The following is a 24236-nucleotide window of genomic DNA, read 5'->3' as shown; positions in this document are numbered from 1 at the left end:
ATGCTGTCCTAGGGGTGCATAGGAAAAGCCCTAACACACAGTTTCAGACATCCAGGGGATGTGTTCTGCAATGGAAGAGGTAGCAACTGTAATCATGACTGCCGGACCAATTTTAGTTGTCTGTCAGAATGGGGGCCACCATTCCTAGCTTTGCTGCACTTAGAATCTGAACAGTATGAAGCTTTTGAGTCCAAAGAAAAGAAGAGGAAGGCTGTTGGGAAAGAATCTGAATGCCCCCCCATACCATCTCTGTATTTAAAATTATAGGAAACCTACATGGTCAGTAACACAGATGACAAGACTGCAAGACTCACAGTCATTATACACCGTACATCTCATCAAATGCTATCTTGCGCGTGGTATTTCTTAGGCCCAACATAATTCCACGTGAGCCTCAGTCTGAGAAGACGTGCTAATTTGCCCTATTCTATTTTTTCACAGGCCATGACACCAACCTTGCAATATAGTTGGATAGCAAAGTTATGCAAAGAGTGCCTGAGTACTACAAGAGCTGGGCTACACAGAGAGTGTGGTCCTCTGACTTTGCATGGGGCATGCTTCTCTGACAGTCCATGGAGCATATACTTCTGGCCCATCCTTGGAGCATGCTCATCTCACTAACCATTGAGCATGCTCCTCTGACTGACCATGGAGCATGCTCCTCTGACTCACCATGGAGCATGCTCATCAGACTAAACATTGAGCATGCTCCTCTGACTGACCATTGAGCATGCTCATCTGACTGACCATGGAGCATGCTTGTCTGACTCACCATGGAGCATGCTCGTCTGACTCACCATGGAGCATGCTCCCCCACCTATGCATGGAATGTGCTCTTGAGAACTTGCATTTATCTGCACACAGAGAACAGATGTGCTTTCATTTTCCTAAGCAAAATAACAGGAAGTATCATCATTCTTGAGGTCACAGTATTCATAACAGGAATGTGTGGAGAGTCACGTGAGATCTATTGGGAAGCAGGGTGTCTGGTTCAGTCCCTATCTTGAGGGGGATAGAATAATCTCAGTTCTCAAATGGTGTCAGTCACCGTAAGGACCCAATCCAAGACCAAGGACCCAACACTTCTGTAGTCCCTTATAATCTGAGCTTGAAAGGGGCCTCTGCCTCTTCAGCCAGCTGGGCAGCTCACAGAAATTCTATCCTTGCAAACGGAGCTATAGGTACCAGAGAAGCAGCTCTTCCCTCTGATTAGTGGAACAGCTATGACAGAAATTGCCTTTTCCCAAAGACACAAAGTGACACTTTAAAGGAGAAGCCTCTCTTTTGGTGCCATGGAGTCATTTAAAAATAAATGTAGAAACTCCAAAGAATGTTTGTTTAAGCACAGCTGTAATTCAGGGACACAAGACCATTCACTTCAGCCATCTCTCTGCTGGATTCACTTCTTGATCCTCAGATTATGTAGGAATCAAATCCAGTACTATCTTTACTTTCAAAGTCAGTTTTCCTGTTTTGCTGGTGTCTACATGGTATGTTAGAGCCTTGTACTTATTCTTCAGTTTCCAAACCTAATTGTGATCGTGGGCCAATAAGGTCGAGGACCAGGTCATGAAAGCCCTCATAAGCTTACCCACCTGGGTAAGCTTGCAGGAATATTGCCAAATGAATGAGAGACTGATGAAAACTGGAGTACAGTAGTGGGTGGGTTGCTAAGCAGCCTGGTAAAGAGGATTACAAATTAGGTCCCATTAGTAGAAAAGGTGGGGTGGACAGTGAGAAAGACCACTGTTCTGGGCCAGCAAAACTCGGTCCTAGTCCCAGGCTGGCTTGCTTGGCTTCACTCACTCAACAAATACTCCTCGAATTTCTAGGCATTTGACAGGCTCAGAATAAGACAAAATTTCTTCTGCCAAAACATACTGAAGGTGTCTAATTGGATCACAAGAGAGATATGGGAAGACATTCCACCTTGGTAAGTAATGTGGGGTATGTGCTGAGCAAGAGGCTTCTAAATCAAGTTGTTGTCCAGGAAAGCATTCTGAAGACTATTGCTTCATGCCTCGAGGGATACAAAGGGTCATTTGTAGACTGGTGGAAAAATTTACCCACCACAGGGAACGGGACTAGTGTTTGAGTTATTCTGCATCATGAAATGTAGGAGGTGGCATTTGACAGCTGGTAGCATAGCCAGAGGTGAATCTAACCTAAGTTACGTTGCAAAGTAAAAATGCCATTGAGTCAGTACAATTTGCAGTTGAAGGTAGAAGTCTAGAGACAAGACAAAACTGGGTTTAAAGATAAGCTTTGACATACACCAGTCACGTGACAATAATCACTTAAAAACAAACAAACAAACAAACAAACAAACAAACAAACAAAAAAAAACCAAACACTCTTCAAGTTTAGTTTCCTTAGCACAGTGTTCTCCTGATTTGGTTATCTATTAATGTCCAGCAACTCCTCTTAAATGAAATGCCTTAAGACAACACATATTTAGTACTTCTCAGGGTCATTATGAATTAAGAATGTGTTATGGCTTAAATGAGGCCCTTGCTTCAAGGGTCTATCACATGGCTGCAACCGAAGTCAACCATGGTTGTGGTGCTATCTCAAGACTCCAGAAGCTCATTTATAGGTCTCTTGGCAGAGTTTGGTTCTTGCTGGCTGGTGACCAGAGGCTCTCTGGAGTTCTTTACTATGTGTTGCCCTCCTAAGGGAGTATATAGCTTCCTCAGAACCAGTGGAGATATGGTGTTGACTGGCAAGACAGAAAGGCCATTGAAGTGAATTCTGATCACTATGGCCCCATTCTGTTGGTCAGAGTTCACAAGCTAGCCTACCCTTCTCAGGTTGGCAGGGGTGGGTTGTTGGAGAGTAGGAGTGCATGGGAGGATGGGCTTTTATACAAGAAAGAGAACACTAGGAAATCAAGCTGTGGGGATTCCATCTTTGATTTTGGTTTGCCTCTAATTTGTAGGCTAGACCTCCAGTCAATGTTAGAGCTATTGTTCTGCTGAATGGAGGGATGCTGAGCCAGAGGAGAAATGTTGAGCCAGAGGCAGAATGTAAGGTGGGTGGAAGAGTAAATAAGGTTAAATAAATAAGAGTAAATAAGAGTAAATAATTTGGACAAGTCAAATCGCCTCCTGCCTCTGAGACACCATTTTGTCCTCAGCAAAATGTAAATACTTGGTCACAGGGGAGCAAATGAGGAAAAAAAAAGTGCAAGCTTCAGTTTGTTTTCTGAGGGAGAAAACATAGCTCTCTCCAGCTTGCAGGGACAAACTGCTCTGGGCCTTTTCTGTTGTGTTGATTCGGAGTCTGTCAGTCTGGTATCTTCAAGGATTTTAGTATTTGGCCCCTTGGGGCCAAATAATAAAAAATATATCAAATAATATATAAATAATTAAGAATTACATGGCTGGGAAAAACACAACGAGAAAGCTGGTTTTGGGAGTCCTTTAAAGTATGTCTAAGGCTTTTTTAAAAACTACCTGTGCTTCTAAGGAGCCCGTGGGGGGTGGGCCTAGCTGAGAGAAAACTGGCTGTATGTGGGAAATTTCATGCTCCTGATAATAAAATGGTAATAAAATCTCATCCGGCTCCCGAGGCTTAGAGCAGAGGGGATGTTTATGGTGGAGGGGGTTCCCCAACACAGGTGCAGCTGCTTTCCAGGTTGTGAGGTTTCCAGCCCTACAGGGCAGCTGGGGTTATGGACTCTGTGGCCTCCTGCTAGGGCAGTTCCTTTACTTTGGGAGAAAACACTCAGTTGTCCCGCCCTGGCGCCAGGCAGCTTCACTCCAGGCTCCAATTGAATGGTGTCACACAAAGTGGGATTCACAGTCCGTGCTGGGGTGGTTTGCCCCAGGGAAGGTAAACAGCTGGGGAGGACATTTCAGAGGGTGTCAGTGTCCTCCCAAAGGTTAGCCAGTGATTAGGGATAGAACTTGGGAGTCAGCCTTTCACAAAGGCATGCTTCTCAGCAGGAAATGTGGGTGGGGCGGAGCAGTCCCCAGATAGAGACAAAGCTTCTTTGAATCTTTATCGGAAGGCCTGGCCTCTTGCGAGAGGGGTACCTGGGAAGCCAGGGCAGGGAGAAAACTCCAGTGTGTAATCTCATTACCCTCTCTTGCTCTGCCAACCTAGAGCGCACAGTCGCTTACAGCCTACAGCTGCCCGAGCACCGAGTGTCACTCCAGCCCAGGAGGTCACCTCCTGCAGCGTCATTACCCATACTGGAGAGTCGTGGGTAGCCCAGGAGTACTTGGGACAGCCCAGACCAGATCCGGCCAACAGTCTCACCTTCCCAGGCTGGCTGCTCCACCAAACTACAGCAGTCTTAGGAAACCTAAGGAGAACCAGTTGTAGTGGCCACTGGCATACTTTCTCAGAGTCGCTGATTGGTCAGTGGCTGAGAGCTGTAGCCAATCAGCGCAGTGTTTGGGCCCGCATTTCGGACCAAAGGTCCGAGTGGGCATCTGGCGGGCACAGTGGCCTGCAGAGACTCGAAGTGTGGAGGGCAGAGCCAGGGAGGAATGAGCATGTCTTGGGACCTCACAGCCAGGCGCCATCACCGCCTATCGCTGCTCCTGGTGCTGGTGCTGCTGTCACGAGCCGGGGCTCTGCGTCCTGTGGAGCTCTTTCCTTACGGGGAGTTGTGGGGAGATCGGCTGCCACAGGAGGGCGACGTTGGAAGCTCCCCGGCTGTGAAGCTAGCAGTACCTCTATGCTTCTACAGTGACCAGTTCAGCAACCTCTATGTAAGTTCAGCTCCCAGAGGTGTGTGGCTTGGTGTGGGGTTGTAGTTTCTTCCCAGGGTGTGGAGCAACTAACCTCAATGTTTAACTGTCATCGCCACTGGGGACCGGGCTTAGCAGTGGCACTGCAGCTTCTTGATCCCTACTGTGGAGGAATAAGGATCATTTCAAGGGAGAGCTGGAACCGTCCCCCTCTACTTCGACTTCCCAGGCAGGAAGATGAAGTTGAGGCTGCTAGTGCGGTTTGCGTTTAGGGGCGGTGGGAGGCTGTGCACGCAGGCATAGCAATCTAATTAAGGACACGGCGCCCAAGGTGTGCAGTGGTGGAGAAAGATGAGCGGGTTCAAGAGTGGCCGCACCTGTGGGTCGCAGTGCACTAGAGCACTGTCGCCAAAGTTGAGTTTGTTTCCCTGGATGTGTCTCAACCTGCAAAGAGGAGGGAGTCTTCTTGACTCGAGTAGAACTCGGACCGTAGGTGCATTCGACTGGTGGTTGCCCACCACCAGTTTGAGCGACCACCGTTTTGCCCTTTAAAAATGTTTATGTGGGGCGGGATTCACGTGCCACCTCATGCGTGTGAAGAGCAAAGAACAACCAGTTTTATTTTTTTTTTTTTATCCCACCCTCTGTCTGGTCCTAAAACTCAAGTCGTCAGGTTTGACAGCAGAGTGCCCTTACCTGCTGAACTGTCTCACCGCCCTGTGGTCTTATTGTAGGTGGGCACCAATGGCATCATCTCCACCCAGGACTTACCCAGGGAGACTTAATATGTCATTGATGATTTTCCTACTGACTTCCCAGCCATCGCCCCATTCCTGGCTGACAGCCACTCGAGTCACAGCAGTGGCCGGATCCTGTATGGAGGACACATCCTGGGATGTGCTGAGTCTGGCTGCTTGCTACCTGTGCACAGGCTTCCCGCTGACCAGGTCCAGCTTCCCCCTACCCACTTCTTCCTGGCCACCTGGGAGCAAGTGGGCGCCTAGGAGGAGGACAGGCTTGGGGCTGCATGGTCTGGAGAGGTAAGCCAGGGTTACCCTGCAGCTGAATAAACAGAAGGGTTGGGCTTGAACTGGAAACTAAGACATTGGCTAAGAGGCATTCTCTTGATTCCGCTCCTCAACACTAAGAAAATTGCTTAGTAAAATGAGGGACTAAGGTGCAGATACCAAAGACTCTGACGGAACTTAAGGCACTTTACAGGTTTTTTTTTCTTTTTTCTGGAATCACCTATAAGTACACAAATATTTCTAATGATATATTCATCAAAAAAATTAAAAATTTGGGAAATTTAAAAAGGAACAACTTTTTTTTTTTTTTTTTTTTTTTGTATGAGCTGGGTGTGGTGTCACTTACCTTCAATCCCAGCAGAGTCAGAGAGGCAAACAGATCTCTGTGAGTTCTAGGCGAGCCTGGTCTACAAAGTGAGTTCCAGGACAAAATACAGAGAAACCCTGTCTGGAGAAACCAAAAATAACCCGTAGGTTCGTGTGTACATTTCTAGTTATTTCTTTAATATTGTTGCTGTTGACAACAGTGGGTCCACAGTGCCCATATTACTATTTCACTTGCTAGTTCTTCTATTTAGTATGCTCTGGTCAGTGTATTTCTGTAACATTTCTTACAACCGTATAAAATCTCACCCTTCCTAGTGGTCATTAACGTTGCTCCCATGACGTTTTTACTATAATCAATACTATAAAACGCTTTATAAGGTTTTTATTTTATTCGTGTGTGTGTGTGTGTGTGTGTGTGTGTGTGTGTGTGTGTGTGTGTTTGTCTTTCTCTGTGTCTGCTTGTGTTGGTAGGGCCAGAAGAGGGCTTGGGCCCCCTGAAGCTGGAGTTGTTACATACAGGCAGTTGTGAACTGCTTGACTGACAATGGATACAGAGATTTGAGCTAGCATGCTGAAAGGACTACTAGGTGTTGAGCCACCTCTTCAAAGCCAACACTTTTTAAAGTGTCAAAACACTGCACAGCCTTAGCTGACATCACAGGAGAGTGAGCAAGCATGCCATGAACTTCTTAGTAAGTTCCTTGTAGCTTTCTCCACATTGCCTTTGTAACAGTTTACATACTTCTGTCTGCAAGAGCCTGCTTTGCAGTCTCCCTGGAGAAAACACCAACTCTGCTCTGACTTTGGTCTTGGCAACATGTGAAGCAGGTATGGGTGGGTGAGGGTAAATGGCCTCATTCCTGGTGTAGGTAGAGACAGAGTCCTCTTGTGAAATTCCACCTGGGTGTAAAATGCCATAGACCTGGAGCAAATCTGTGTTTGCTTTAACTCCCCTAGTGCCTCTGAGCTACAGAAGTGATGTCTTCCCTAAGAGCTTGCCCATTGTTCCTGTTTGTTCTGTGAACTTAAAGGAAGAGACATGTTTTCCTAAAGCCTGCACTAGCAGAGATGGAGAAATTGTTTGAAGTTTCAGTTTCTTACTTGACAGGCTAACATCCAGGTTTGTTTACTGACTAGCCTTGTAATGCCTTTGGTTTGACATCTCAATTACAGTTCAACAGAATACCTTCAACTCAAACACTGCCTCCTTGGCACAGGCCAGCCAGCTAGAGGGCTAGAGAAGACAGTCCCCACTGTTAAGTTTCATTCACTCAGTCATTCATTCATACATTCTTTTTAAAACGTTTATCCAATATCATGTATAACAAGCTTATAGTGGAAAAAAATAGACTTTTCTAATACAAGCAACTAGGTCGCCAATTCTAATATTTATATTTTCTTACAGTCTTTTTTAAATTTTTTAATTTATGAGTGAGAGTGTGGGTGTGCATGCTCATGTGTGCATATGCATGTGTGAACCAGAGGTCAACTTTAAATGTCTTTGTTTGGGAGCCATCTTGTCTTTCTACTCAGGGTCTCTCTGGGACCTGGGGCTCCCCAGTTAGGCTAGGCTTGCTGGCCAGTGAGCCCTAGGGATCTGCTTGTTTTTCTCTCCAGAGCAGAGATTACAAATGTGCTGCCACGACCTGCTTTTGATCTGGGTGCTGCCATTCAAATCAGGACTTCATGCACGCACAGCAAGCACTTCATAGGGTGTGCTGCCTTCCCAGCTTCTCTTGTAATGTTAAAAAAATCTATGTCACAGGGGTAGGGTTAGGAGTAATGGGTTAGGGTTAGGGTTATATATGCAGAGAGTCATATATATCATATATAATCTCTATCTGAACATAGTCGATATTTGTTAATTCAGAAACTACTTTTACACATTTTCCTTATATCGGCACTGAAATAGACATAGACTCTAAGCGGAATGCTCTTACTCTGAATGGCCTCTCTTACATTTAGTAGGAACACTATTGATAACCTTTTGTTGTGGTAATATGGTAGACTCTCCAGCTAGAGCTTCCTCCTAACCCATCTTGATTCAGGGATTCCATTTGGGTAGGTTTCAGTGAGCAAGCAATTTCTCCAGGATAGAAGGCAAAGCATGTATCAGCCTGTGCGCTGGAGGTTAATGTACAAGGGGCATGGCAGGCACAGTGTCTTTCAGAAGAGCAGGGTTCTGGGATCTGATGCAGGAGCACTCAAGGGTAGAGATGTTGTCCCCTCTGAGGACTGCAATTGGTTCCTGGAAGTAGGCAGCCTTGAACGATTTGAAGTGGGGAGTCTGACGTTTATGTTGCTCCTTTTGTTTTGCTTTTGATCCCCCCCCCATGCATCTCAGGTTGGCTTCAAACCTCATAATGGAGGATGATCTTGAATCTCTGATCCTTTTGACCTGACTGACCTGTGCTGAGATAGTGGGTGTGCAGCATCACACCCTACCCATTTGATGGGAACTGAACCGAGAGTACAGGCTGACCAGGCACTCTACTAGCTGAGCCATAGTCTTTCTGGTGACCTTAGTTAGTAAGGGTCGAAGGGCAAACTACTTAGACAACTGTTAAATAGTCTATTTGTTCACACTATCAGACTTCTCTTTAAATTTTTAAAATTGTGTTTATGCACATGGGTCATATGCCTACACACCGTTGCATACAGTGCCCATGGAATACCCTGGACCGGATTACCTACAGTTGTGAGCTGTCCTGTGAGTGCTGGGAAATGAACATGGGTCCTCTGGAAGAAGAGCCAATGATCTCAACCAGGGAGCCATCCCTCTGCTCCCCTCTCCTTACCTTCTTGCAGGAGTGTTTTATACTGTCTTCTCGACACAGTCCCACAGGATAAGTACAGTAATAACTGTTTATATCACAGAAGAGAAAATAATTTCCAAATCTGCCTTAAGTGAGGCAAAGTCACCTTAGAAGACATACTTTCCCCTTTCTTACACTTTTCATGCAAGACCCATTTTCTGTATACGAATCATATAAGTAGTTACAGTAACAATCGTTGCACTTTTTCTGAAGACATCTAATAAATAAGGTTAGCGTTTTAGTGTTCATTGTGGCTTTGGTGCTAGGACAGTTCTAGGAGCCATATTCAAAGGAAGTGAACTGGAGTGAAGTTGCTGTGAAGGATGCTTCTGATGATAACCTCACTATGAAATTACTGTTCTGCTGCTCCCAAGGAAAATTCAGCTGAATTAGCTAGCCTCTTGCAACAGAAAAAACAAACAACAAACAAACAAAAATTAGAGCAAGAAGCATTTGCACTGAGGCTCCGGGGTCTTGAGGCTGCGGTGGGTCCCAAGTGTTTTACTGTTTATTTGACATGAAGGTTACAGCCCTAGAGAGATGAGTTTACTACTTAGGATTCTCATTTCATTAGCAACATTTCATTAGAAACAGTCTTTGACAGTTTCCTTTTGGTGTCCGTGCATGCGGTACCTGTGTCTCTGTGTGTGCCTGCGCATGTGTGCGCATGTGCAGGCACACACAGACATTCATGCATGGCTCACATTTGTGTGGAGACACATGTGTGTGCAGATCAGAGAAGAACTTTGAGTGTCATTCCTTAGGCACTATCCACCTTTTAAAAATTATTTATTTGTTCTGTGTACGTGTGCATTCTTTGACACTGTGGTAGTCACAGCACAACTTCAGAGTCAGCTCTCTGCTAATCCCCCTTGATGGGGTCTGGGAATTGAGCTCTGGTCATCAGGCATCTGAGGTAAGTGCCTTTAACCTGCTGAGCACTCTATCCAGCTCCCTTTCAAATCATTTTCAGGCACACCTCCCTCTGACCCAGTACTCAGCAGCTAAGCCAGGATTGATTGCTGGGTGACGAGGCTCTCGGAGTTGCCTTCCTTCTTATGGGACTACAGATCTGGGACTGACAGACACCATGACTGTTTTTGTTCAGTGTGTATTCTAGGGATCAAACTCAGGTGCTTATGCTTGAATAGCAACTCCTCACACTGAACCATATTCCCAGCTCTTCCTTCAATTTTGCAGTTCTGGGACTTGAACACAAGTCCTCACGAAGGTTAGCTAAGTAAGTCCTTCATGAATGAGCAACACCCATAGGCACAGTAATTCTTTCATTACACCTTCCAGGTACTTATGAAGTCAGGAACAAGGCAGAAAACACTTGCAGCAGTGGTCTTGGAAAACACAAGCCCTCAGTCTTCATTTTCTAAGCTGTAGATTGACATGGTAGTGCTGACTTTTTAGGGTTGTCATGAGAATTAACCAAGGTGATGTGTTGTTCCTGCCATGTAACGATCTTGTGGTAGAACTCCTTTATGTAAGGACTTGGTTGTTTTATTTCATTTTATTCTCTCTCTGTGTGTGCATGTATGTGTAAGTATATGTTTACATGCTACATGTGAATATGTATGTCTATGTATGGGGTGTGTGTATGTAAATAATCTATGTTTATGCTGTATATGAAATTGTGTGTCTGCTTGTTCATGATGTGTATGTATGTCTGCATTTGTGCATTATGTGTGTGTTTGTATATGTTTGTGTGTGATGTGTGTGTCTGTGTATGGTTTATGTGTATGATGTGTGTATGTGCATGATGTGTGTGCTTGTATATGTGTATGAATATGTGTGTGTGTGATGTGTGTGTCTGTGTATGGTATGTGTGTATGATGGGTGTATGTGCATGATGTTTGTGCTTGTGTGTGTCTGTATGGTGTGTTTATATGCATATGGTATGTGCATGTCGTGTGTGAGTATGTGGTGTTTGTATGGTATGTGAATACTGCATTGAGGCCACTTGTGTGTGCATGATATATATGTGGGGTGTGTGTATGGTATGTGTGTAGGACATATATGGTATGTGGTTTTGTATGACTTATGTGTGCACGTAGCGGGGTGCACATGCAGAGATTGGGAGGAGATCCTCCCAGTACCAGTTCTCTCCTTTTACATGGGTTCCTGAAACTGAACTTGGATTTCAAGGCAATGGATTTATTTACCTTTCGAGCCTTCTGTGGACTTCTTTATAAGTACTTTTTAAATGGAGGGTTTTCCAAATTACTGTTTTGGCTTTTTTCCCCTTTGTTTTTCTTATCTTTTTCTAGGGGAATTTGGTGGGGAAAATTCTGTAGCTTTCTTGTTTTTTAACTTTTCCAAACATCCATATTGTTCTTCAGATATTGCCATAGGCTAAATGGGCTTCAGGACTTGTTCCATTTGCTGAGGTTTTGAGCACAAGATGTGTTTTCAATTACTCCTGTGGAAGGCTCTTCTGAATATTTTGAAGATCCTGGGATTGAACTCTTGCTTTGATAGATTTTTTTTTTTTTATTTTTGAGGTAGATTTTGGCACACACCAATCTCCTTTGCCTGGAAGATTCTGTGATCTCTACATAGTTTTCTTACATCTGGTATAGTAATATTAATATTAGTCACTGGAAATGACATCAGAGGAATAACATCTTTACAGTGTGAAATGTTTCTGCTCTCTTCATTCCCTCCAGGATGTTCACATTGGGTGTGACAGAGTGTTCTACCCGGCATGCAAGAATGGCATGGTGCAACTGCATTACAAAAATGACCAAATAAAGTGTTTGTTCATTTAGTTAATCTGAGATTTCTTAAACTGTCACTTCATAGAGCAAAGAGGTTATGGCTAGAAGATCTGAGTAAGGATGGGTACCGTTTTTTGTTGTTGTTGTGGTTGTGGTTGTTGCTCTGTGTGTTTTTGGTGTCAGGGGAAGGCTGTTGTGTTCTCACTGGGGAAGAGGGTGTTATCTAGAACTGAGTTAGAATGTATGTCGAAGGTTTTTGTTGATTAGGAATTTCATTTGGGTTGGAAGGACCACAGGAATGGGAACTGAGTGTGAATGATAGGAGAGCTTGCCCTAGTCTGGGCTGCATCCTGGGAGAGGAATGGGAGGGTGGAAGTTGCTTCACAAAAGGATGGAAACATTGTATCTGTAGCCAGGAAGCAGAGAAAGATGGGTGTTGTTTCTAAGCTTTCTTTCTTCTTTGTATGCAGTGCAAGCCTCAGCCCAGGGAATGGTGGTGTCTATATTTAGGGTGGGTCTTCCCTCCTTAATTAATCTAATCAAGATACTTTATCAGAGACATGCCTGGTGACTATTTCCTGGTTGGTTGTAGATAGCGTCAGATTGACAGCTAATAGTATGCATCACAGCTGGTCCCTGGATGCTTTAAAATGGAATGGTGGGTGTTGAGTTGGTGCAGAGGTGACAGTTGTTGATCAAGAACTTTGAATTTAGCTGTAGCTTTTAATTTATGAAGCTAGAGTCCACAGAAATGGTACATGTGTAATTTACCACATGTCAGTGAAGACAGAGAGGATAGAGAATAACTAGATATATGAAAATGGGTTGAAGAAAACTGCTTAGGTGTCCTTGAAGAGTACATATGAAGGAGGATACACTATGCCATCGTGAAAGCATTAGGCATTCTCTTAACTCTGCAGGACAGGGGTGAATTTGGAATACCCCAAGCACATCAGTGTTCCCATGGGAATGGGGAAAAAGTAACATACAAAGTGGTGGTTGGTGTTCACACCAAACATCGGAGGCCAGAATCAGTGGCCTTACACCTCCAGAGAATGTGTCCTTAAAGAAGACTGAGCATTGAACTTTGTCCCCCAGGAAGGAAGCACCTCATTTCTTATTTTGTTATCATTTTGGTAAGGCTGAATAGACAAATCCCACGTTGTAAAGATGTCATTCTGCTGGTTGATGTTTTACCCTTGTTGGATGGTATGTTTGAGAAGCCTTCTGGTTTTCTGTCTGAACAGGAAACTGGAGACCTTGCAGCTGGGCAACTCTGACCTGATCCTCTTTGTACTGCTCCCCACCCTGTGGAGAGCTCCTCTCCTAGCTGGCACTCTCTCTTTCTCTTTGGGGAGGTTGGGAGACCATGACTCTTGTACAGGTTTTGGCAGTGCAACTGAGGGCTTACTTTCAGAACCAGTGTGGAGGACTCTTGGAAAACTTATCTCTGGGAATGTGAGGGCCTTTCCCTTTGGAAAAGAGTCAGACAGAGGGTGCCTCTAAGGAGGGGCTCTTCAGAGCCTATGAAGTGGCCTTTTAGTGATTCTGTGTGGAAGTCTGTAGCCCTGACAAGGGGTTCATGTGTGGCAGATTTCAAGCAGCTCAACTCTTCCGGAATGTACTTTGGGATCATAAATTATATTAAAAGGAAGTTTTTGTTGCTTTCTCCTCTGTTATTTGCCTCTTTTAGTGGGGATAAGGAAATTAAAAACTTGCCATCTGAAGTGAGTGCTTCGCCAAAAGGTGACACAGAAAAGACATAGAGCAAATAAGGCACTACATGTACAGATCTCCAGATTAAAAGTCAGGCTCTCCCATCACAGCCTCCTCACTTCTTCCCAGACCTCCTCCTCACTGCCTTCTGATCTCCACATGTAGACAGCCCTTATCATATGGAATTTCTGTAAATTTAGAACCTTGGTTCTCCCTTATCTTGTGAAGTTGATTGTGGCCTCCATACCTGGAGCCTCCACAGTTGGTTATTTAAGGATGGGATTATTAGTTCGGCTTTTTATCTCCTACTTGAACTTTGTTGTGACTGAAATAAAGCTTTCACAGCCTCTGGCCCTACCCTGGCTGATGATGGATGACGCATATTCTTCATGTACCTGAGTATGTACCTGAGTTGGAAACTTAGAGGTTTTGACCTTTCTGGGGAGGGTATAGCCCCGCAGATGACATACTTGAGGACTACAGCTGCAACAAATGTAGAATGTGGGGACTGAATTCATGAATTTTTTTTGAAAAACAAGGAAGGTAAGCAGACTCTTCCATTTAGAGAATACAGATTTTTTTCTTGAAACCATATTAATATCTGCATTTCTTTGTCTTATTACCCAAACCTCAAAGCTGTACTTTAGCATTACGTGTCAGAAAGGTAAAAGTAACATTTGAGATGTTCTAGAACAAGGCAGAACAAAGCACAAGGACACATTCGTTCCTTGTATTCAGTTTTGAGGTTCTTGCTGTGTCAGTTTGTCTTGTTTAGCAAAATGAAGAGGTAATGATACCAATAAGTGATTTCTTTTCCTTCTTATCATCCACCTTCTTTATAAAGCGAGTATTTGTAAGAGAAATGTCTCCCCAGTTCCCTACTAAATTGTAAAACATATATGATCTAGTGAGAGAAGCCAACTACAGCGTCTAAGCCAGTGGAGCATCCCTTAACTAATTCTTTGGTGGAAGAAGGTGGTAATGGCAGAAAAGGTCCCTTTGAAACTCTGTAAATGAAATATCAGGGAGTAATTCCACAGTCACCCTGGTGTTAATTCAGACTCCAACTCTCATCTAGGTCTGCTTTGGCTCCCACAGTGTTTATCTTCATTCATTGGCTGCCACTGTGATGCTACCCTACCCCACTCTGATGTCCTGGACACTCTCCTTTTTCTGTGGCCTCTGCCACCATGCCTGTCCCCAGTCACTCTCCTAAAATTCCAGTCCTGGCTGTTTCTCTCTCCTATAATTCAGGCTCTTGGGGCATAGTTTTTTGGCTCTGTCCTGACTGCAGCATCAAACATAATGTGGTTTAGCGGGTACCCAACCCCGATGAATTAATATTCAGATGTGTTAGTGAGTGGAGGCCAAAGCCAAACCAGACAACCAACAGGAGCCAAATACATACTGGAAAACCAACATAGTGGATGCCGAAGGATGCAGCATGGTCCACTCACTAGGGACCATACCCCTAAAGAAAACCCTCCCCTAGCAGTTCTCAAGTGACAGAATCTTCTTAGCTGCAGGCAGTGGCTTTAGTGCCCTACCACATCCATGCTGGAATGTTGAGTGGTTTGCTCTTCTGCTGGACACCAAGTGCACTGAGTTTGTGAGTTCAACGACCATATCATGAGAACATGTCATTGTTTTGATCCAACTCCTCCTGACCTTGGCTCTTAAACTCTTTCCACCTCTTTTCTTTCCAATATTCCCTGAGCCTTGAGGGAACTTGATATGGTGGGAGCTTCTGTGGCTGAGCTCTCCACAGAAAGTTCATTCTCAATACTCGGACTAGTTATGAATGTGTATTAACTACCATCCACTGTATGAAGATGCTCCCCCAATGACAACCGAGAGCTGTGTTAATCTATGAGCTTGTAACTGGTATAGTTTGATACTATATATCCATTTAAGAAAATAGTAGTTATGGTTCACTCCCAGGGCTTATGAGCCTCTCTGCCATGGTTTCCTGACCAGATTTACAATGCCAGGCAAAAGTTTCCTCTTGTAGTGCAGACCTTGAATCCACCCAGAAAATGATTGGTGATCCTCATTACATTCCTGCCATTTATGGCGCACCCATGAGTACATCTTGCCAGGGCTTTTGTTATGTAGCCCTGAGTAGTCACAGTGGAGTGAGAATAGTCTGCATAGCATCTTCTAGCATCATAAAGGGTAGCTAGCAGGGGTGGAAGCTTCCTGCTAAGTACTGTGCAGGCAGGTCTGTGTGATTTCTTCAAGTTCTTTGACCTACTTGTGTGGTGTCATCAGCTATAGGATCTTACCATCACATTCTGATGGATAGCCCTGAGTTATGAGAATTGACAACTCTGGTATCATCTCTGTGACATCCTCGACCAACAACTTGAGAGCAAGGTGTCCTACATCTAGCTCTGGACTTTTTGAGAACTTGTAGCCAATGGAAGGAGAATTACCCACCTTGTAACGTTCGTTGTAAGTTGGCAAGTAGCTTTTCATATGGCTTTTGTATTTTAATGTTCGTGGACGTTTTACCTACTTTTATGTCTATGTGAGGCTGTCAGAAGTCCTGGAACTGAAGTTACAAGCAGGGGTGAGTTACCATGGGCAAGTAGGTGCTGGGAATTGAACCCAGGACCTCTGGAAGGGCAGCCTGTGCCCTTAACTGTCCATCTCTCTGGCCCTTCATATGGCTTTTTCAAATATCCTTAGTGTTAGTTCTTCTTCATCCTCTTCCCTGCAATCCTAAAGATTTTAAACCAGTGTTTCATTTATGCATTATTTAACTATTGATCTAAATTGGTAGAAAAGATTAAAAAAATAACACATGGTTTACAAAATTATATTTGTAATTTGAAGAGGGGATTCTAAAGGAGATTATGTTCAAAACCAACATGGGGAAATCCTAAAAAGGATCTGGCCTCTGCCCCCTTGTTGGAACACCTTACCTGTGTTCTGATTTTCTTCTTTTGTTTATTTCTTTGTTTAAGGGTGTCTGCAATTCCTTTTTGTCTGCAGCTGAACACTTTCCAGGCTGTTCTGGCATCCGATGAATGTGATTCCTATGCCCTCTTTCTCTATCCTCCCAATGGTCTTCAGTTTTTGGAACTCACCCCAAAGAATCCTACAGTGTCCAGCTGCAGCTTCCTGCTAAGGTGGGATTCTGCCAAGGGGAAGCAGATGATGTGAAGAGAAAAGCCCTGTATTTCAGCCTGACTAACAGTGAGCAGTCGGTGAAGAATCTCTACCAGTGAGTAATGTGGAGTGTGTGACTGTGCTATGCACTGGAAGGACATTTAGGAGGGACACTATCTCTAGTGGCCAGAAACCATTTGATAATAACCTTTGGTGGCTTCTAAGAAAGGCGCTGGTTGAAAACCAAGAGCTAAGCTGGACCTCTGGAGCTTCAGGCTGTCCAATATTTAAAAGATTCTTTCTTTTTCCTGCACTATCTGTCAGGCATAGAAACCAGAACCAGCAGTGATTATATGTTTTTGCAGAACTACTGGGGCTTGCTGTGAAAAATATTGTTCTACAATAAATGGGCTACATAAAAATATCCAGTCATAACTGACTGCCTCAGTGGACGCTTTTCTGGAGAGGAGGCATCATGATTCAGTCTTTCAAACAGGTATTGTTAAGGATTAAATTATGAATACTATAATGGAGGGGGGAGGTAGATGAGGCTTTTAGTCGTCTCAGGATTCTTTTGCCACCATCACTAGAAATCATGCTGACTTGTTTATCCACAGCGTTGCCAGAGACAAATTCATTTCTTAGTCTCCCCAGTGGGTTATTCTGCTAGTGCTGCAATAGGCTATTCTGCAGGTGTCTGTCCAGTTGGTGCTCCTAAGAGACTATCGACTTCAGGTGGGCTCTTTTGTCTTTGTATTTTGCAATACTAGCTTAGCCCACAGTAGTTACTTTGTGGCTTCCCATAGTTGCTTCTCAGTCAAACTAGATCATGGGCAGATAGAGTGACAGAGCAAAAATTTGCCGATCACTTTATCTGCAGAGCATTGTGATAAAACCCTTGCAGATATTATCTTAATTAAAACTCTCTCAACTTACAGGTGGTAAGTATAACTATCTTCCCAGTTTTACCAATAGTCTTACCGAAATTATGAAAGGTGCTTATGTCAGAGTTAAATGGCCGAGCCATAGCCAATACAGCTCTGAAGTATGGATACAGGGGTGATCTCTTATGCAGAGTAGATAGGGTGTTTCTTACTTGGATTTCATGTTATCTGGTTGTTTGTATTTTGGTTCATTTTATCAGTCACTCCGGTTACAGCTCAATCTGCCCCTCTCCTGCAATTTTGATATTTCTGGAAAGCATCAAAGGAGACAGTGAAGAACCAGAGTGAATGGATGACAGTGTTTGTGTGTGTGTGTGTGTGTGTGTGTGTGTGTGTGTGTGTTTGCGCGCGCGCGTGTGCGTAGGCGCTCGTGCGCATGCGTACATGTGCATGCATGTGTGTGTGAGCACGTGTATGAAGGCCTTTATGGCTCTAGTAGGGAAACACAACTTTCTCCTCACATGCTTTTTGCACACACACACAGGCACAGACACACGGGCACACACATGCACACACACAGCAGCTTCTTATGGCTATGCAGGTACCAATTCTCATTCTAATACTCTGTGATGCTTGGTCCTTCCCAGATTCTGTTGGTGTCCAGGGGTTTTGCCTTTAAAAATCATAGTATTTCAGGCACTCAGCCTTATTTCCAAGGGTTCTACATACAAGTGTCCCCTCCTGTTCTGTGATCCGTACCGGGTCTTGGTCTCCATCTCACCGTAGTCTGTGTAGTCTAGACTCTAGAACAGACTTAGCAGTTGGTCTCTATCCTTTCTCCTCTAACCTCTTACCCTCTAGCTTAAAGACTCTCTCTCCCCAGGTTGTACCTAGAGCCCCTTGGAAGGAGGGCTGAGTGCTTGAAATACTACAATTTTTAAGACACAGGCGTGTGCCAGAAAGGAGCAGCATGAGACATGACCAGAGTGATTGACAAATTTGGTGTTCCTCACGCTTAATAAAATGAGACAAACTACAGACAATGGAATAACATAAAATGCAAGTCAGAATTATCCTACCACTACTCTGAGTGACAACTCTGCTACCTCCCCTTTCAGCGTGGGCTTTTCCTCCCATTCAGTGTTTCCATACTTAACACTGTCTCCTAGGCTTCTTTCCTCCAGCTTCTGTCAGTATCGTTGTTTTAAGGGTTGAAACATTGCATCACACATGCCCAGCATTGAGGACAACATTTGTAAACTAAAGTAGCTCAGGATCATGGTCCTAGCTCCCTCTGGATGCTTTGCTGTACCCCTCCAAGGAGAAGAACATTTTCCTAGTCCTGGAATCTCTTCCTCCAACAGGGGTCATACATTATTCATGTTTGCAGGCCTCTTCTGAAACATATGAATATTCAGGTAGGGAAGAGAGTAGTTCCTGGGAAGGGATTAGTCACAGGGGGGCCAGCATGGCTGTTCTGTTTTGTGATACAGTTTTTCTTTCTAGGAGACAAATTCTATCTGTGAGCATTCATAAAGGACCTCAGTGTGGAGGGTAAATTAACTGTTTAGATTCCCACCAGGCGCTGTGGCAAACACCAGGATATTGATTTATGTCTCATTAGAAGGCATTTATTTAGCTCCACTCTTGCATGATTTGTATTTTCTTACTCTTTGAAGCTTTGAAGCTGTCCACTTCCAAACTCAAGAGGTTTCCCAGGAGCTGGAGAGATGGCTCAGTGATTAAGAGCACCCGACTACTCTTCCAGAGGTCCTGAGTTCAAGTCCCAGCAACCACACGTGGCTCACAACCATTTGTAAAGAGATCGATGCCCTCTTCTGGTGTATCTGAAGACAGGTACAGTGTACTTATATATAATAAAATGAATAAATCTTTAAAAAAAAAGAGGGGGGTTGGGGATTTGGCTCAGTGGTAGAGCGCTTACCTAGGAAGTGCAAGGTCCTGGGTTCGGTCCCCAGCCCCAGAAAAAAAAAAGAGATTTCCCAGCTGCAATACCCTGCTGTGGGATGGGCTGGGGCTCCAGGGTCTCTTCTTACTGATTGGTTTCAGTTTTTAAAACTACATTACTGTGTGGGAGTTGGGGGTTGGAGGCAGCTGGTGGGGAGGTGTCAGGCGTGTGCCAGAAAGGAGCAGCGTGAGACATGACCAGAGTGATTGACAAATTTGGTGTTCCTCACACTTAATAAAATGAGATAGTTTGTCAGAGTTTGTGCTCTCCCCCTACCATGTGGATTCTGGGTATAGCTCTAAGCTCTTGTAGGTAAGTGGCTTTCCCTGCTAAGTCATTTTTTTCAGCCTGGATTTTTGTCTTCTGTGGTGTGTTTTATTTGCAACCCTAATTTCTATAAGCACCAACTGAGGGCAAGAGTTGAAGCTCTGCTGGTAGAACATTGCCTTGCGGACACAAAGCCCAGAGTTTTGACCTTTGTGCCACACAAACAGGGTTTAGTATCACACCTGGTATCCCAGTGTTTGGGAGGTGCAGGCAGGAGGAATAGAAGCTCAAGGTTATCATCAGCTACATGAGACTGTGTCTCAAAAAAATGAAAAGAAACCTTAGCAATTGAATATAACAAATCAGAGAAGGGACGAACACTGACCTGATTGGGGAGGAGAGGGTTTATTTGGTTTACTGTCCTGGGTCACACGGTGCATTAGGGGAGCCAAGGCAGGAACTAAAGCAAGACAGGAACCTAGAGGGAGGTAGGAACTGGAGCAGAAGCCATGGAGGAACATTATTATTGGCTTGGTTCCTCTGTCTTACTCAGCCTGATTTCTTACACAACCAGAGATGGTACCCTAGGGTGGTATCACCCATAGTGAACTGCTCTTCCTGCCACCAATCATTAACCAAGAAAACGCCCCTCCCCCAGACTTGCCTTCAGGCCTGTGTGAGGCAATCTCTTCTCAGGTCTGCATCAGGGTGACGAAATCCAGCCAATACAGCAGAGTATCATGAATACACTTGGGTACAGGTAGTGGCTAGTGGACAGTGCACAGAATGAGAGAGAGATAGAGAACTGAAGAAAACCTCAACTCTCTTCATTATTGCAGTAGAAACCTAGACTAGAATGATGAATACTTGCCCCAGTGAACAAAGATCTCGTTATATGATTCAGTGGATCTTAATACCTCTTTTTAGCCATTCCCTATTATTCTTGATTGTTGACTTTTGAGTAAATTACATAGTCTGGGATAATTTGAGCTTTGGTATTTTGTGCAAACACAGGATTGATATCATTGGCTAGGTCCCGTTTTCCAAAGTCATTTTTTTCTCCATCTTTATTAAATTGGGTATTTTTTATTTACATTTCAATTGTTATTCCCTTTCCTGGTTTCCAGGCCAACATCCCCCTAACACTTTTCCCCTCCCACTCTATATGGGTGTTCCCCTCCCCATCCTCCCCCCATTACCACTCTCCCCCCAACAATCACATTCACTGGAGGTTCAGTCTTGGCAGGATGAAGGGCTTCCCCTTCCACTGGTGCCCTTACTAGGCTATTCATTGTTATCTATGCAGTTGGAGCCCAGGGTCAGTCTTTGGGTAGTGACTTAGTCACCTGAAGCTCTGGTTGGTTGGCATTGTTGTTCATATGGGGTTTCAAGCCCCTTCAAGCTCTTTAAGTCCTTTCTCTGATTCCTTCAATGGGGTGGTCCCGTTCTTGGTTCAGTGGTTTGCTGCTGGCATTCACCTATGCATTTGCCATATTCTGGCTGTGTCTCTCAGGAGAGATCTACATCTAGTTCCTGTCAGCCTGCACTTCTTTGTTTCATCCATCTTATCTAGTTCGGTGGGTGTATATATATGGGCTACATGTGGGGCAGGCTCTGAATGGGCATTCCTTCATCCTTCCAGAACCTTCTGAACCCGAGCTTTCTCTTAGGGTTAGGAGTCACCTTACACATGGCTGTCCTCTTCACAGCAAGCGTACCATTGACACTGAGATAGTAGGTGACTGAGCTGACATGAGTAGTGCCACAACCCAGCAGAAGATCTTAAGTTTCAGGATAGCTGGGACTAGCTGGTGGGACTCCTCTGAGAAAAGAGATTCTTGGGAACTAAGAGGGGTTCATGGTCTACTCTACAGAGAAAATGAAGTCCTGTTCCCAAATACTGAGCCTCATTTTGATTAATACATTTGTATCTTACTCATGTTGAACTTTTGCTCAAAAATTGTTTTAGACTTGGTCATTAAAAAGTACTGATAGATCTACCTATCCTAGATCTATCTAGATGTATCCTCTGTCATTAATAAATTAGTCTATGTGAATCAGAGTACACAGAGATGTTTGGAAGACAAAGTTTCATGTTACCATGAAATTCTTGCCGTGGCTTTGCCAACTTTTGGCTGTATGATCTGAAGATTAGCTAACCTCTCAAAACCAACTTTTTCCTCACTAAGGTCTAGCACAGCTACCACCCCTATCTTGCAGAGCACAGTGAAGACTGATAAGCACTGGTGTAGGCACGGCTTGTAGAAATCAGTACTATTTAAGTGTTTTAGGAATTTTAAGCTTAAGTAAGCTTGAGTCCGATTTAAGTTTTCATTCACGTCGAGAAAGCATAAAATATTCTTGCATTCTATGTTTGCTCTCAAGACAGCCAGGTTTTTGACAGAATATTTGATTTGGGCTTCTGGAGCAGACATATAACCTGATGGCTTAGTGTTCCATATACAATGCCAGACAAAAGGCAGCTTATAACAACGTTCCTGTACAGTATTTATCTCAGTTACTTAGAAGCTTTGCTTCTGTTTGACATAGCATGGAAAGTTTGACTTTGATCGTTAAAGTCTTTTGATTTCAATATGAATTCTGAAGGAGGGTGAATGGACTGGTTAAAATCCAGTCTTTCCTCTGTTCTTAGACTAAGCAACCCGGGGATTCCTGGGGCGTGGCCTTTTCACATCAGCAGTAGACTGGCCCTGGACAATGTCTGGCCAGTCGCGGTCAGAGGTGACCATTCCACAGCCTGCTCCTGAGCGCTGGAGCACTCCTTCAACCATGCTGCAGCCCTGGAGATCTGTACTGAGGACAGTTGCAATTATCACAAGGAGAATGGAGAGGATGTAGAATACCCACCAATTGAACCAGGGGAGGCCCTGGAAGACCACAGCAGAATCAATGTATTGATGTGTCTTTCAAATCCAAGGCTAATTCGAGCTTTGTGGATGTTGGCACCACGTCTCCAGATTTTGATCACGCTTCTCCTTTGCCACACCCAGCACCTGTTAACTGGCCATCCTACCGGGAAACAGGGGCCACCTGTGTGAGAAGTAGAGGTCCTGGATTTCAAGGACCCAGCATTGCTTTTGGATCCAATGGGCACCAGAACCCCAGCTCCTCCACAGGCAGATGCAGCTTTCCTAACTCCAGGCAGGAAAGACCTTGGGAACAGAAACACCCAGTCCTATCCAGAGGCATGGCCAGTGCCTTCACAGCCAGATGTTCCCGTCGCTCCTTTGGAAGGAGAAATCCTTCCTAATTACCCCGATTCTGGTACATGCCACCCCTGAGTGGAGGGAGGTATGTGGTAGGAATGGATGACTATGTGAGTTCTAAAGCTCAAGGCAAGTGCATTGAAAAACTGGGCATTTGAGGTTTTGTTTAAAGAAAATATAGCAGAGTTGACAAACTAGATATGGTCATTCACCTGGGCCCATCCCTGTACCGGGCAGGCTGGGACAGGCTGGGGCAGGCTAGGGCAGGCAAGGGCAGGCTGGGGCAGGCTGGGGAAGGGTGGGGAAGGCTGGGGCAGGCTGAGACAGACAGATTGTCTAGGTTCAAGAGTAGCCTGGGCCATATAGAGAATTCTAGGCCAGCCTGGATTATACAGCCAGCTCTCTTCCCAAGTGTAATGAAAAATTTCGGTTTGCAAGTTCAGAGAAGGTGAGCCATGTCGAGGCTTCATAGGCATTGCAGGATGGAGGGTACAGCCATTTAGCTTTGACTGTGGTAGTTAGCTGTGCAGGCTTAGGCAAACATGCTGAAGAGCCTTAGGGAGAGAACATGGTATAGACACCTGTGTCTGCTATTAGTTCTGGTTCTTGTCCCCACAGCTGTGGCCTTCACCTCCCCTGAACCACCTTAACCTGGTTCTGTGACTCACTAGCACTAAAGGTAGCAGGAAGAAGGCAGGGGAATGCCCAGAGGGAACAACTCTTCATCCACCCTGATGGACTGGGAAACTGGTCCTAGATTCATCCTCCCCCACACCTATCTCCCGCTCTCCCTGCTCAATGATCTCTGCCAGGAGGATGTGTCAGAAGTCACACCTCTCTGCACAGCATTTCAACTTCACAGTTTTTCTGTCCGTGTATTGACAAAAACATTAACCTAGCAAAGAGGACCTTCTGGGTCTGCTGGGACATTTTCTGCAGGTTCAGGAGTTGTTTAGAGAAATAGTTCAGGAGGGAAGAAAACACTTTGTGTTTAACAGAGTATAGAGTAATAGTTAGGGTAGGACCATTGTTGTCAAGTTTGAATCTTGGCCATGCTAAGGCAACTTACTTCACCCTCATGTCTCTGATTTTCATTTATAAACGTGTTGCCAGGATTTGTTGTTAGTATATGTTATGTTTTGAGTGCCTGCATTAGTCTGTTCCTCAGAAGACAATTAAGACCATCTTTAGAGGATTTAAAACATAAGAAACTGGAGGATGGGGGGGGTGAGCAGCTGGGCTGGAAAACAGAGAAACTGAAAACAGAAAGTCTCATTAAAAAGCTTTTGCCTCCTGGCTCCTTTTCTGCTTGATGAAGTTTGATGAGCATTTGTTTTTGTTAAAGCCAAAGGCATGGATTTCTTTTAAAAGTTCTAGAACTTTCAAATTCTTCTAACAATCTCCTAAAATATTCAGTGTGAGTTCTTTCTATCTAAGAGATTTAAAGGCATGAATCAAAAGT

The 24236-nt window shown here is 44.5% G+C and overlaps 1 protein-coding gene across 1 annotated transcript in view; it reads left to right on the top strand.

Moving 5' to 3' along the window:
• Nucleotides 1–4436: 4436 nt before the first annotated feature.
• LOC148005599 (nidogen-2-like) overlaps nt 4437–24236 on the top strand; it is a 47368-nt gene continuing 27568 nt past the window's right edge. The window contains exons 1-4 of the mRNA XM_087551466.1: nt 4437–4721; nt 5520–5740; nt 16283–16542; nt 18991–19168. Of these exons, the coding sequence (XP_087407592.1) occupies nt 4497–4721; nt 5520–5740; nt 16283–16481 (645 nt within the window). The 5' untranslated portion in view covers nt 4437–4496 and the 3' untranslated portion in view covers nt 16482–16542; nt 18991–19168. The remainder of the gene's footprint in view (nt 4722–5519; nt 5741–16282; nt 16543–18990; nt 19169–24236) is intronic.

Source organism: Rattus norvegicus, chromosome 5, assembly GCF_021556685.1.
Source record: "Rattus norvegicus strain SHRSP/BbbUtx chromosome 5, alternate assembly SHRSP_T2T, whole genome shotgun sequence".
Taxonomy (NCBI): Eukaryota; Metazoa; Chordata; class Mammalia; order Rodentia; family Muridae; genus Rattus; species Rattus norvegicus.
The sequence above is the reverse complement of the archived record's forward strand: the minus strand, read 5'-3'. Positions and strand labels throughout refer to the sequence as shown.